We start from the raw sequence: 16,363 nt of genomic DNA, 5'->3' as shown, positions 1-16,363 counted from the left end.
AAAAAATAAATAAAATAAATAAATAAATTATATATATATATATATATATATATATATATATATATATATATATATATATATATATATATATATATTTTATTTATTTATTTATTTATTTATTTATTTATTTATTTATTTATTTATTGTATTTATTTATTTTTTTGGTATTTTGGTATATAAAACGTGGTATTTTGAGCTGAAACTTCCCATACGCACTCTAGAGACATTTTACATTTTGTGTAAAAGCCCAAAATTGCTCTCCTTTAAACCCTCACAATGCATTCAGATCCACTTTGAACCAGAAGAGATTTTATATATATTTTTAAAATTATAATCATTTTGTTTAGAAAGTTTTGATAATGATACTTGCAAATTAATTAAGACAATGCATAAATGAATTCTGCCATGAAAAGTAACCATTAGATAAAAATAATGCTTATTTCATGCACAAAAAAAGCATTTTTTGTTGGGCCGTGTCATGAATGGTGTACATTTATATTTGAAAAATATTTGTCAAATTCATTAATCTTTTCCTTGTATTGCACATGTTTTGAGGACTGAATTGGAGAAAAAAAACTACAAAAAACATGTTCACTTATTGATTAACCACTGCAGCCTAAACCATCTAAACAAATAAAATGTTTTTTTTTTTTTTTTGGTAAACTTTAGAAATTAGGATGTAGTTTTTCATTTAAAAACTTTTAAATGAATCATCATTGTTACACCTGGCTCAAGGATGTAACATAATGAGGGAGACGACAAGGAGAAGTATAATCAAAAAGAATATTTATTTAGCTCAATTTAAATTATATAATCAAAATATCAGTATCAGTATGTTCAATCAGTGTGAAATGCAAATGTATGGATGCGGTAAATGTTGTCAGTGATAGTGTATGGATGCGAAAGAATGCATAATGCCCAAATAGGAGCGTGGCTTTGGCCAACTGCCAAGTGAATGGACAGCGGCCCCGACAAACTCTCTGCCGGGGTTTAAATAAGGGCGCTGACCAGCATCAGGTGCGCTGAAGACACGCCCCCAATCTGGAATCAAAATCAAACACACAAACAAAACAACGCAGTCCTAACAATCATCATCATCAGTTTTTAGGTTGTAAATCCCAATGAATTTATTACTTGATATTTTAAACAATGACATCTTTAAAAAGAATTTCTTTTCATTACTGTAAAAAGATAGTTTTGCATCAGACATGTTTGTGTGGTTCATGTGTAATTTTAACGTTCAAATAATTAATTAATTTACTTTAGCATTATTCAAATATAATATGATGGTCACACTCTTCAATAAGGTTCATTAGTTAATGTTAATTAATGCATTTACTAAGATGAACAAACAATGAACAATAAATTTACTACTGTATTTATTCATGGTAGTTAACGTTAGTTAATGAAAATACAGTGGTTCATTGTTAGTTCATGTTAACTCATGGTTCATTAACTAATGTTAACAAGCATGGACTTGAATGTTAATAATACATTAGTAAATGTTTAATTATGATTAATAAAGGCTGTACATGTGTTGTTCATGATTAGTTCATGTTAGTAAATGCATTAACTAATGAACCTTTTACATAGGGGTTTTAGTGAAGACATATCGGATAATATTTTATATTAAAATTCGGCATTTTTAGAGGTTTAAATAAACATAGATTTTTTAAGTAGTATAGGGATTTTTGATTGCATTATCACAGTTGATGTTTATTGTCTTCTGGCAAGTAAAGCGGTTGTGTTTTGAACTATAAAGTGTCAAGTCTGCCAGTGGTTGTGTTTTCATTACTGAATAATGTGACTTGATCATGTCTGGCAGCAGTGTGACACTGAAATGCTTCACTACACATCGTCATGCTGATAAAAAAAAATGCTTAAATTGACCTAAGATGCAGTGCAGAATTTAGATGGCAAGGTTATGCTGGATTTCTATACAAACCAACAATATAGCGATCAAATAGACCAGTTTGATAGCCACTAAGACCAGCAAACCCCTAATTGTCTAAGGTACTTATCAAAATAGAAAATTTAGCTTGGTAAGGTGTCAAGCTTCGATCCAATTGTTTTTTTAAACTAATAGCTCTTAATTATAGTCGTCTGCAGGCATTAGTCAAGAAAAAAAAATTAAGCAGATTTTTATTTTTTTGTTTTTCAGTGTGTCTCAAGTTTAATTACTCAATACCAATAACATTTACAGTGATTCTGATTATTAAGGAATAAACCTCTGGATCACCTTTCAAAAGAGACCAAAACCCTGCATATACTAAAATGGGTCAGAAATAGCATGCAGTTTACTTTAGGTATGCATTTTATTAGGCATTTAAACAAATTTTACAGGAATGCTAAGATGTTATATATATATATTTTTTAACTGCTTTCATTCTAGCCGAAACTTTATTCAAAAGAAAAAAATATTATATGAAATACTGTGAAAAATTCCTTGCTCTGTTAGACATCATTTGGGAAATATTTAAAAAGGAAACAAAATTCACAGGAGAGCCTATATTTCTCACATTAACTGTATATATAGGGAAGCAGAACTGTTTAGTGTTGATCTCTTGAGTTATTGCAGCTTTTCCCTTCACTTTAATCAAACTGCAAAGAGGTTTAGCAGGATCCTCAGATGCATAGCTACTCTTTAAGACTTTATTAATACCTCATGGTCACATTTCAAACTCCAGGAGATTATTTGCAAAAATATTCCTATATAAATGTAATTGAAGAGTTAAAAGATCTAATTTGATAACATATTGATCACAATTATTGTCACGTTTAGCATTCTTTAGGATGTCATCTTTCATTGGAGCCTTTTAGGACGGTTCTTTTGCAGAATAAAAGCCTCCAGCATTATAATTCTGCATTTCATCCTTTCAACATGGGTTTAGGATAGAAAGGACAAATGCTGTCTTCGATTTAAGCCTGGCACTAACACAGGCTGAAGCTAGAAAAGACGAAAGTAAATATCAGTGTGTGTTCAGTCTGTTCTTACAGAAAGGTGGATTTCACATCGCAGCTGTCAGCGCTGAGTACAAACCACTTCCTTCAGATTAATTTATTCAGTTTCAATGCATCTAGTGAGCTCTTATTTAATTTAATTTAATTTAATTTAATTTAATTTAATTTAATTTAATTAATCAATTTATTAATTTATTTATTTCAGATTTAAAATTTGAAACTGAAATGTAGACCGTAAATCTGTGGAAACTTTGCAACTTTGTTTTATTTTTGAATGGTTTGGTATAATATACATTTTGCAGCCCAGACAAGTTTTTTAAACTTTAAAGGGGTCTTTCACAGTGCATTTTTAAGGCTTAGTTGCGTTTATAAGATGCAAAGCAATGTGTGCTCATGCTTCATTTATAAAAAATCACGCTATTTATTTTCATATATCTCACTTTGATCATGAACAGTTACTCGGCTAACATAAAAACGACTGTCATATTTACTAGTTCCTCTGAAAGGCCCGCCCTCAAGAGGCTCTGATTGGTCAGCTAACAAAATATGTCAGCTAACATAATGTGCTGTGATTCACAAATCGGCTCCACGTCACCGCGTAGATGTTAGCCTATCAATATGTGCCTGAATCAGAGAGAAAATGACACAGAGGACACAGCTGAACCTCAAGTCTGCTCTCTAAAATAAAATCTGACATGTGTCTTTCACATATATTCAGAATAAACATGTGTAAGTAATATAAAATGTTCACGTATCTTTTGCGAGTTTGTTATTTGAGATGTAGAACGGACAGAATATAGATTCATAGAGAGACACTGAAAGTTGCTGCATAGAGAGACATTGCAGTGCTGCTGAAGAATGTGGGTGTTTGACTGGTAAATATGAATTTGTAGCTAAATTGTTAGTGGTGCCAAACAGCATTTCTCTGTTCACATCCTTGTTTATGTCCTGACTGGAACCTAACGTTGATGCTAGAAACTGTGAATTTAGTTGATCAATTTTAACAAATAAAAATACTTACAGGTTGTGGCTTCGTTGGTTGAAGGAGTTTTTAGCTGAATCCAGCACTGAACTAAGAGAGATTCTGGAAGCTGTCCTTTGTCAAATACTATATACATATATATATATATATATAAAATTATCTGGAATTTAATTAAAATTAAATGCATAATACAATATGGAGACATGAGAGTCTATAAAAAAAACTACAGTAACACCAAAAAAAAGTCTCTAGATTTGTCGCAACTCACTTTTTTGAAGATTTGTCTCTAAGGGGGTCTGAAAAGTCACAAAATATAGCGACAAATTCGGTAAGTTGGCTTTACTGCATGCTTGACATGTTTATATCAGTTTTATATTTTCTAAATGCGAGTTTTGTAATTGTTTTGTAGCACACTAGCTTAAAAAATATCCTTGAAGACTAACATACCCATACTAACATCTAAAAAAACTTTATTTTAATTTCACTGGACCTTTAAGTTAACTTAACAAATTTCAAATTGGATTGAACACAAAATGATTAAGTTATCCCAAAAACAACTCTAGAATTGTGGCGTTTCAGCTCATTTTAAATAAGTAGTTTGAACAAACAGCAACATTTTTTACAGTTCTTGATCTCGCTGTTTTCCTGAGGATGTTTGTGTGTGGATTCCTTCTCATGAGTGGGATTATGATGCCGCAAGTGTATCATCCGTCAAGTTTTTCTTTTTTTATTTTCGCGCCTACACTATTGCACACCTCTGAATCGCAGCTCTGCTCCGCAAATAAACCTGCTACCTTCCCTTTAGTGATTTAACTGTGAACCAAGCAGAGTGTGATTAAAGACGTCACTGCTAAACTGATGTTATTTATTTTTTTGCCCTAATTGTCTGTACATGAAGACTATACATCAAACATCTGCATGGGTTTTGAGTTGTTCATTGGTGTTTTTCTGTATCTGGGTGTTTCTACAAGTACAGACGCTTGTGATCTTTTCAAACACGCGTTTAATTTGTCTTGGAGCATATTCAGATTTCATGAGGCACAGATTAATGTGGATAAATCTTTTTCACACACTGAACATTGCATTTGAATATTTTCATGATGTTTTTTTCATGTTTTCTGATTTAAAACATGTCTTGAACAATGAAATGCAATCTAAATCTGTACAAAAAAAGGGCAAAATACAAAAGTATTTAATTTATTTTAAATTGCATGTTAATTCAAACTAAAATAATATGTAAACACAGAAGACACATTATTATTTAGCTTTTTTATCTTTTAGTTTATTCAATTTGTTGTTTTATTTTTTTGTTTATTTAATTATTGGTAAATATTATATATATATATATATATACATATATATATATATATATATATATATATATATATATATATATATATATATATATATATATATATATATATGTGTGTGTGTGTGTGTATATATATATATAATAATAATATATACACACACACACACACACACACACACACACACACACACACACACACACACACACACACACATACATACATGCATACATGCATACATACATACATACATACATACATACATACATACATACATACATAGATGCATGCATACATACATATATATATATATATATATATATATATTTATACATATAGTTATTTTATTATTTAAATGTATTATTATTTTATTTTGTTATTAATATTATATATTATTTTATTAATTAAATGTATTAGTATTTTATTATTATCATTTCTGTTCTTTTTTGTCGTTTTTCTTTTTGTAATACTGTAAGAAAAAAACATAAATAAAGATTAATAATAATAATAACTTATAATAATAAAAATTTGAATTGTTAGTTAATCTCTGAGCTGTAGTTGAAGAAATGCCCATTTTTATGTTTCTGTGTTTTGAAGTAAAGCCAGAGCTTCTTTACATTGCGGTGTTGTTTTAAAGCAGATGTGTGTAATGAATGCATTTGCCCTCATTTTGTTTACGCATAAGTGCTATTTATAATTAATATGTTGATTAGGCGTGTTATGGTCTGTTTAATACTGTGTGTGTTTGTGTTAAACAGTGGCTCTCGGTTCCTGCAGCCGGCTCAGGTGTGTGACCTGCTCAAAGGTTTAATCATGGTCCTCTGTTACTCCATGATGCACTATGTCGACTACGCCATGATGTACCATCTGATCCGAGGCCAGTCAGTCATTAAACTCTACATCATCTACAACATGCTGGAGGTACCATACTAATGCCCTCACACCTGATTTTGTTTGTGAAGTCTTTGGAAAATCAGATTGTGTTCACATTTGGCAGGTTTGGTTAAATTTAAACGAACTCTGGTGCGATCACTCTTTTAAAGGAACAGTACATACTTTTGTCCACTATATGCACAAAAAACAAAGGCGAATTTTGATGACGCTGTGACTGAGTGTTGAAGACATTTTAAAAACTAGACAAGATTTCTATACTGAGAGCCCTTTGATTTGTTTTAAACATGTATCTGTGCATAATACATTTTCCATCAAGTGTATTGTGTAAATCTATCTGTTATTTCATCTGTCAGGTTGCAGATCGACTGTTCTCATCTTTTGGACAAGACATTCTGGACGCTCTCTACTGGACGGCCACTGAACCAAAATCACGGAAAAGAGCCCACATTGGAGTCATTCCCCATTTCTTTATGGCCGTCTTCTATGTCTGTATCCTTCTTATAATGCAACAAATCTGCAGCACTCGGTATAATGGATATGATGTCTTGGTTTAGTATAGATATCAGCTATATTTATGTTATTGTCAACCTATGTTGAGCTTTATTGTCAATCCGCTACATCTATAGACATAAAGTGGAATGAAATGCTGTGTCTCGCAGGACCACCGTGCTACATAAACTTAAGTAAGGGATATTTTAAATCTATACATAACTAACATACTGAAGCACTAATCTGACTATACTAGCTACTGACTATACATATACTATAAATACTTAACCATACACCTTACTATTTAAGTACTTTTACATAAGACTTAAAGGTACTTAAGGTTGAAAAAAACTATCTCTGATTCTGTAGATGTAGTTTAAGTAAAGTTATTTTGGGCATGTAGAGAGAGGAGTGTTTTATTCTCAGTTGGTTTGTCAAACCCACTCACGTGTATGAAGCATAATCAAATTTGCATAATATTTAGAGGTTTTTATGTTGAAAGAAGGTATTTCACCAATTTTTGGCTCATCTGTTCAGAATGAAATGTTTTGGTTTTGTTATAAATATTCTGGGTTACATTTTATTTGAAACTCCCGTTGACTATGTTTACATCAGTTATCAAATTATTTGCCTTAATCTGAATAAGACAATAATAGGATTTAGGTGTTTACATGAGTTGCTTTTTTGAACCAGTTTTACATGTTATAATAATTCGATTAACATCATTGCATCACTGCGCTATCCACGTTTCCTCCGGAGTTTCATGTAATTTCAGATATTTCATTTTTATTTTGTCGACTATAATTGCTGTTGGGCAGTTTCACCTTTATTCAGGAACCTTTCCTGCATGCCCCCCATGGCAAATGAGATATTGGACGCGAGGAACTGCTGGAAGAGTGTTGTTTTAATGGAAGTTGATACTGCACGCCATATAGGAAAAAACCTCCACATTTCACCATGCAGGTTGTCAGTGGTCCTTCTCTGACTTGGTAGGTGCAGAGAATAGTGTCAAACATCCGTGTGTGTACAGACTATCCTGTTGCAAAATTCGGTGAAAGTCCTGTAATAGTTTGATTTCGGTGTTTACATGTCTGTTTTGCACTTCAATAATGCCACTAAAATTGTCATTCTCCACGTCTTAATCTGATTTCTGTTTAGTTTATTTATGACCTTAATTGGATTAAATGAATCAAAAAAACGCTGTTTATATGGTCGACTTTGAATCAGAGTATTGTCTTAATCGTATTAAAATCGAATTATTGGTGTCCATGGAGTAAGAAAGCAGGTTAGGTTTTGATTTAGTTGCATTTAATTATGCATAATTAATTGTATTTATGTGCATTCGTTTATAACACAAAATGAAGAAAACTTAAACCTCTTTTTCTAGATTTAAGATGTCTTTTGTAAACCTTTTTGTACCTTTAAGAATTAAGAATTTTGAGCTCTAAGCACAGTGTAGCTGTTTTTGATGCCTGTGCCTTTAATGCAAATGAGCTTGTTCTCCCCGCCCATCGTTTACATGTGTGTATGTCTGCTTTGCTGCTGCATCTCATGTCAAACAGCACAGTGACGGATAAGAAGTAAGCTGATTTCCCCTTATCAGAAATACAGTAAAAATTCTCCCAATGATTATTTGATGTATTTCTTGTGTAGTTAATTCAAGCCATTCTGCAACGATGAGTCACACACAATGCCATTACAAAGTTTGCTTATAGGCACACATGTGCGCATTTAACTGTTAATGTGGTTTTTGCATGGCAAATGTGACAGGAAACACGTTAATATCCCCTGCTGTTTGGAAACTCGTTATGTTAATGTACAAAATAAACCTGATTTAATGTCCACAAACTGGGATTGAAGTCTCTTGAAGTATAATTGTACTGGCATGCGGCTGTGGTCATGAATTCCGTAGCGATTTTACTGACATTATTACAGGCATGCACTGTTTTAAAAACATAATAAAACTCATTTTTGAGCTGCAAATGGTCACAGAGAGCAGAACAGATCTTTTAATTGCAGTTGCTTTGCACACTCCCTGTCTTGTTGATATGATTATATGCATTACTATGGAGACATGTTAATACGCGGCTGTCAATCAATTCGGTGGGCGGAGAAACCGCACTTTTACATCACGTTGCGGTGGGCCTCAGAATTACAGGGATCTTATTTTAACATCAGGAAATAAAAAAAGAGGCTTTTTTGTGTTTTTATCACTCTAATATGGCTGTGGACACACTATGCCTGCACACAGTTCTGTCCAAACAGCTTCCAAAAGTTGATTTTCGTTATAGGTGCCCTTCAAAAGAAAGTGTTACCATTTTTTGTTATAAATAATGCTCTATTCAATTAGATTCAGAAGCATGAAGAAGTTGAATGCTTGATTTTGATTGGCTGATGAACATCTTAATAGTGTATCATTGAATATTATTTACATCATTTACGATACATATTTTCCTCAGTGTATTTTTCTCTCAGTTCTGCATTCCATCCTCATCATGGTCCAGGCCTCGACTTTAAATGTGGCCTTCAACTCGCATAACAAATCACTGCTCACCATTATGATGTCCAACAATGTGAGTATAACACACAAGTGAAGACCAATTGCATGCTGATTATTCAAAAACAGAATCTGTCGTGTTACTTTTTTACATTTCGCACTTTTATTGATGTTGTTGTTCGTTTCAGTTTGTGGAAATCAAAGGAAGTGTGTTTAAGAAGTTCGAGAAGAACAACCTTTTTCAGATGTCTAACAGCGGTGAGTAAAGTCGTTTTACCACCATAATTATACTGTAGTATAACATGCTTTTCAATTCATTTTTACAATGTAGATTGTGTCAAAGCAGCTTAACATAGAAGTTCTAGTAAATTGAAACCGTGTCAGTGCAGTTTTCAGAGTTGAAGTTCAGTTTAGTTCAGTTCAGTATGATTTAATTTCACTGCTGAAAGTCCAAACACTGAAGAGCAAATTTATCAATGCGTAGCTCTACAAGTCCCAAACCAAGCAAGCCAGTGGCAACAGTGGTGGGGAGCAAACTTCACTAATTGACAAAAGTGAAGGAAAAAACCTTGAGAGAAACCAGGCTCAGTTAGGCATGACCATTTCTCCTCTTTATATAGCTAAACTCAACATTGTAATAATAACATCTACCATTAGTCTGTAATATGTAAGAGAAATTATTAAAATGAATATATTATAGCAAAATTGAAAAATTTCCCTGCATAGCTCTGGAATAGGTATAGTATAGGATTGAGTAAAATGTCAATTTTTTTAATTCTATAAATGTCAGATAACTTTGTGTCTAAATGCGTCATTTAGAGCTTGTTTTTGTTTGGTTTTTTGGAAAGTGTCTGTAGAGCAGAATTAAAAATGTGCTTTCATTAGTTGTGATTGAGCTGGCATAACTATAAATCGTAAGTGTTATTTTTTTTATTATTTTTAAAGTGTCTCTTAATTTTGTCCATATATGTCATGTGACACTTGAGTAATAATATTTAAAATTCACCTTTGACATAAAAAATACATTTTAAATGCATTAAAATCAAAATCTAATTTTAAATCAACATTTAACAGTTTTACTGTATTTTTAATCTAATAAAGACAGACTTTGTGAGCAAATACTAACCCTAAACTGTTGAACAGTACACTGCAAAAAAAGCTTTTCTTTCTTAGATTTTTTTGTCTTGTTTCTAGTCCAAATATCTACAAATTCTTAAATCAAGAAGCATTTTCTAGACAAGCAAAACATTGTCTTTTTTTAAGAAATAATAGGCCAAAATTAAGTGAGTTTTTCCTTAAATCATGCTAAATAATCTGCTAATGGGGTAAGCAAAAGAATCTTGTTTTTCGATTTGTGATAAGATTCTTTTGATACCCCATTGGCAGATTATTTAAACTATAAACGTTTGGGAGAAGCACATTTATTTCGAACTGTGATCAAAACTTACTGGAGCTACCTGTGCATTTCAACGAAAGTAATGCCTCCAGCCACACCCTCCAGCCAATCAGAATGTAATACATTGATGCATTTCAAACCAGCGACCTTCTTGCTGTGAGGCGACAGTGCTGACCACTGAGCCACCGTGCCACCCTGAACAAACACCTATTTTAATGATATAACTGTTTAATAAAACTGTTTTGTTGAAATGCACCTAAATATATTGGCTATATTCTTTGAGAAATTATTAAAAATCGTAGTCCTTTTTGCTGGTCGCTGTATATAGGGAATACAACAGCATGCCTCCGTACTGATTATCTAAAATAACTTATAATGTGCACATGATTTGAGTTTCAGTGATGGCAGGTGAAGCTGCAGTTGCGAGCGTTGTGTGTGGGCTCACGCCGAAACATTATAGCATCTTTTTGAAATGCTAATCACAGCACTCAAGAGCTTTCTGATAACATTCATGCGAGACGCTGACAGCCTGTGGTGTGGTTTGAGTGCCTCTTCCCTACATCGCCTTCATGAAAGACACGCTGATATACTGTAATCAACACCTATTCTTCTCAACACTGTTTATCCTTTCTCTCACACAACCGGCCACTAAGTCTTCTGCTCGTCCATTCAAGCTCGTCCATTCAAGTAATTCCTTAAGTTACTATTCACACACAACCTGCTGTGCATCGTAAAGATACCATCCTTTAAAGTTTGACAGTCTGAACGCTTTATTTGATGGCCGTAGTTTCAAATCGCATTTTGCTGAAATTTGAGGCTTAATTTACACTAATACGCTTTCGTTTTAAAACGCGTAAGTTTTACTACGTTACGCCATCCGTCCACACTACAACTGAGTTTTCGAGCGGCAAAAAATGAGCGATTTTAAAATGCTGGAGAGGCCGTTTCCATTTTAAAACACTGCTGCTCTGTGGCCTCATTTACACTAGTTTGTTTTAGTTTTAAAACGGCGTTATAGAATGAAAATGATTCGTGTCCACCCTGGCGTTTCACCCCTCGTTTCTAAACAGCTCTCCGTTTACACCAAACCACTGAAAACGCACATCACGTGACCACACAAACACAATGGCATGCGCTGCAGCATATCTAGCCAGATGAGAGCTGTGCTCGTCGGACTGTTCATCAAGGATCTCTCGCTGGATCTAATCTCACTATATTTGTTAAACGTGATATTTAATTCGTCTTTTTGTCTATATCTAACGACATATTCCCCGACTTTGGTCTTTTGAATCTATTACTTGTTTTCGGCTGTTTTGGCTGAGCGCAAAGATAAGTTAAAAATTAATGTAACCACGTAAATTGTGTATATTGACTTATTGTTTGCCTTTATTTCCTATAATGTTTAAACTTATTGTACATTATACTTTTATGATGGCCGTTATTGATTATTAAAGCTGATATTCAGCAAAAGAGAGGGTATGTTTCGTATTTTCAATAAAAAATTAAAGGAGGCAGTAATGTTATTGGCTCCATTTTGTTATAAATATGCATACAATGAAGACGATGCATATGCAGCTACACGACACCTGTTACCTGAAACATGAGGTCATGACAATTAGCTTGAAAGTCTAGTTTTGAAATTGTGTATGAACCCTGTCATGTGTTTTTATTGTGTATTACAGATATAAAGGAACGGTTCACTAATTACGTATTGCTCCTCATCGTGTGCCTGAGAAACATGGAGCAGTTTTCGTGGAACTCAGGTCTGGATTATGACTGTTTATTGACAAAAAAGGGTTATTTTAAAGTAGTTATTTAAATTATTTTCAATTATTTATTGGGATAATTCAACCAAAAATTAATATTCTGTATATAAGTTTTTTTTTTTTTTTTCCCTTGAGTAAAAAATATATATATATATTTTTTTTTATTTAAATGTAACGCTTGATGGAATTTGGAATTTGAATGGCTTTGTGGGAGTTAAAAGTATTGAGAAGCACTGGTCAATTAATAAATTTTTTTTTGGGGGGGGGTGGGTCTATCCTTTGTAATCTTGTTGTTTTTAATGAGGTTGATTAACAATCACTGTGGTAATTTCTTTACCTATTATTTGAAAAGTAATGTTGCTTTCAGATCATCTCTGGGTGCTGCTGCCTGATGTCTTTATGGTGATCATGTCTGAGGTTGCGGTTGACATCGTCAAGCACGCCTTCATCACTAAATTCAATGACATCACAGCTGATGTAAGAACCGCAGATTTAAGATTCATTTTCAAAGTCAATTTGTGGCAAGTGCACATTATTATATTATTTTGATCTTTCTACATAAGTTTATCTTTCAAGCACACACATTTATGGCCAGAGAATATTTAAATGTTCATGTTTTGTGTGTGTTTTTATTTTTAATTAGAATTACTCAAATAAACTTTACACTCTCCACACTGTTTAGTGAATCTGAAACATGCCATTTCAGATAGAAGCTTAAAATGCACTTAGGCTCTTTCATCTTGTTGTGTTTAGGTCTATAGTGAATATAAAGCCAGCTTGGCCTTTGAACTTGTGAGCAGTCGACAACAAAATGTAAGTGCAAGTTTATTGTGTGAATTATTAATGTGATATATAAGCATTTACTATAATTGACTTTTTTTGAGGTGTAATATATGTGCACAAGTGTATGATTAGTAAATGTATTTCTATTTACTTACATGATCAAACAATGAGTGATTCAATTATTAAAGAATTTATTCATCTTGCTTAAGATGATTATTAACCTAAGGTAATAAAAATAAAAGTTATTGGGAGCACTTATAACTACTATAATCTTACTATAACTATTACTATATACTAAAACTATAATTATTTGTTAGGCATTAGCAAATAGTGATTTAATTATTTGTAAAGGATTAACTATACATTAATACAGTGGTTCTCAACCGGTGGGGCGCAGACACTCTCGCGGGGGGTGGGGGTTGTGGGGTTGGCGCGAATAGGTTACAGGTTGGGGGGGAAAAAACTGAAGTAAAAAAATTTGCAAATTTGTGATCTTTGTCCGGATTCATTCGATCTACTTTCGCTGCTAAAAATAGACCAAATATAAGTGAAAAGTTTGAGAACCCCTGCATTAATAGATGTTAACAAGCAGTTTATAAATACAGATACAAATGTTGTAATCTTGACTTATAAGCACATGTACAATGTGCTTAATGATTGTGTTTTCAGACTTTGGTAATGATTATTATTTTTACTAATAAATTAAGTATTACATTATTTACAAACAGAATAGTCGGTGTCTTTTTAAGATCATTCATAATACCTATGTTAATGATTAATAAACTGTTTAAATGCACATTTATTTATTATTATCTAGGCATTAACAAATAGTTACTTTGTGTGTTAATAAATACTTTAACTCATCATCATCCAGTTTTGTGACCTAATTTAAAGTGAGGACTATTTATGCTTTGTAAATCCCTTATAAATGACATTTAAAGCCTCAGTATTAAATGAACAATAAATCTTTACAATTTTATCTAAGAAATAAAACTACTGTAAAGTTTGTAAAGCATTGCTGAATAACAGGAGTTTCAAAATACAACAGAAATTTGGATAAAACAACAACAATGTAATAATTTAATAAATTATTATGATACATTTCAATGTTATTTAATGATGTTTAAACTGCACAGTAATTTTATTTTAGATATGATTGCTAAGATTTTTTTTTTTCTCAGGAATTGTAATTAGTATGTTGTTATAAAAATGTGTACTTTTACTTTCCTTTGAGTACATTTTTAGTGCAGTAATCAGTACTTTTACTTTTCTTCAACTTGCAGTTAGTTCTTTATTTTTTCTTGTCTATGGGGAGTAGAAAAATCAGTCCTGTGATTCCTGTCCAATCAAATCACAGATAGAAGTTGAATCGCCTTATTGAACTACCTCAAAATAGGGTTGATCAAAAGAAATATATTAATGCAATTAAAATATATAATACATTAATTAATGTTTACTTTAAAATTATTATAAATATATAATTATATTGTTTAATTATAATGATTAAAATATTTTTTTTTGTCAAATAATTTTGTGGCTAAAAAGTATCGGTTCAGGCACCGTTTCGACACTGGTACTGTTTTAAAAGTATCGATTTAGCACCGGTATTGAAATAACCCTAAACGATACCCAACCCTACCTCAAAACATATGCGCTTTATAATTGCAGCAAACTGTTTGGAAGCATTAAAAATGTACCAGATGTCCAAAATCTTTACATGCATTGACCCAGAGACTGTTTAGATGCATGTCACTGATCAGAAGATGACAGATTTTTACTGTATGATGATCGAAATGGCCTTAAACATCCAGCAGGCACAAGATGTCAACATGATATCAGAATGAAGTTGTACCCCAGTGTCGTGGGGATGTTTTGTTTTTCCATGAAAATCATGGAAGTGTCAGCATGTGATGCCAAAATGACGTTGGATGTTTGCTCGACATTGGATTTTGGTTACTTTCCAACACAATCTAAAGTCAACCAAACATCAACGTCATTTGATGTTGTTATTCAACAAATAACGTTGTACTTAGGTGCCGGCTAGACAATCTAACCTAATGTTAATGTCTTGTGGTGTTGTGTGCCTGCTGGAAAATAACTCGATGCACTACAGAATGTTACGTTTACACACACATGCACAAATAACATGTAAACGCATCAGATTTTAAAAGCGTAATTCTCACTACTCACTACTCTTGAGTACTTTAGAAAGGGCTACTTTTTACTCATACTTTGAGTAATATTTACAACAGATGCTTTTACTCTACTTACACTACATTATTAGGCAAGTAATGGTACTTTTACTTGAGTATGATTTTTCAGTACTCTTTACACCACTGTTTTTAAATAACTGGTTTGTAAATAATGCAATACTTAATTTAACATAATCATTAACAAAATATAAAAATGCAATCATTATGCACATTATACATGTGCTTTTAAGGCTAGAATAGAGCATCCGTGGCTGTATTTTTAAACTGCTTACTAACTATTTTATTAATGAAGAATTATTATATGATACATATAATAGATTATTATAAATTTTTACCAAGTAATTTCATGTTAACTCTGTGCTGTGCAATTACTTCTCATGCTTATTTATAAATGCAATAACTTGTTAGAGTAACGTGTTAAGATATTAACATAATTTCACCTGAATATTTATTTTATTATGATTAAATTTAATGCATGTTAACCTATTCTAGTGCATATTCTAGTGCAAATTTTAAAATGATAATAATAAAACAATATTTTATTGCAATAGGTTCAAATCACCTCTGTTAAAAAAATCAGCCTTTGTTTCTGTAAATAAATAGCTTACTTTGGCAAAAAAAAATCAATCAATAAATAAATAAATAATAATTGTGGTTATTGATTGACAGGCCTACACAGATTACAGTGACTCAGTGGCGAGAAGAATGGGCTTCATTCCTCTGCCTCTTGCTGTACTGGTGAGAAGATGTATTCACTTTTTCAGCTACTCCACTAATTAATGCTTATAAATATATGAATGCAGTTGCAAGCTTCCTGCAGTAATATCTGTGTATTAGTATGCTTCTCAGAATAATCAGTGTTACTGGCGAGCATGCTCTTTTCAGATTGTAAAATGACCCAGTAGAAAGCAAACAATATGTTCCAAATAATTTTCTCGAACACATTGCATTTGTGATACTGATATAGAAGGGGTTTTGTTTTTGTCTCCTTCAGCTGATTCGAGTGGTGATGAGCTCAGTGAAGATCCAAGGCGCTCTCTCTTCTGTCTGTCTGCTCCTCTTTTATCTCGGG

At 32.3% G+C, this 16,363-nt stretch overlaps 1 protein-coding gene across 6 annotated transcripts in view; it reads left to right on the top strand.

Moving 5' to 3' along the window:
* tapt1a (transmembrane anterior posterior transformation 1a) overlaps positions 1-16,363 on the top strand; it is a 42,601-nt gene that overhangs the window by 17,391 nt on the left and 8,847 nt on the right. For 4 of the 6 annotated variants that reach the window (XR_015507877.1, XR_015507876.1, XM_087282066.1 and 1 more), the window contains 9 exons: positions 6,012-6,174; positions 6,501-6,636; positions 9,112-9,209; positions 9,322-9,391; positions 12,212-12,292; positions 12,663-12,772; positions 13,049-13,108; positions 15,961-16,029; positions 16,286-16,362. Coding sequence is in view for 2 of the 6 variants with exons in the window: in XM_087282066.1 (XP_087138192.1) it covers positions 6,012-6,174; positions 6,501-6,636; positions 9,112-9,209; positions 9,322-9,391; positions 12,212-12,292; positions 12,663-12,772; positions 13,049-13,108; positions 15,961-16,029; positions 16,286-16,362 (864 nt within the window). In the remaining 4 variants the exon portion in view is untranslated. Of the gene's footprint in view, positions 1-6,011; positions 6,175-6,500; positions 6,637-9,111; positions 9,210-9,321; positions 9,646-9,716; positions 10,320-12,211; positions 12,293-12,662; positions 12,773-13,048; positions 13,109-15,960; positions 16,030-16,285; position 16,363 lie in introns of those variants that run through there. The other 2 variants (XR_015507879.1, XR_015507878.1) reach the window with 2 other exon arrangements.

This window comes from Danio rerio, chromosome 14, assembly GCF_052040795.2.
Source record: "Danio rerio strain M-AB ecotype USA chromosome 14, GRCz13ab, whole genome shotgun sequence".
Classification (NCBI taxonomy): Eukaryota; Metazoa; Chordata; class Actinopteri; order Cypriniformes; family Danionidae; genus Danio; species Danio rerio.
This window is presented reverse-complemented; position numbering and strand designations above follow the sequence as displayed.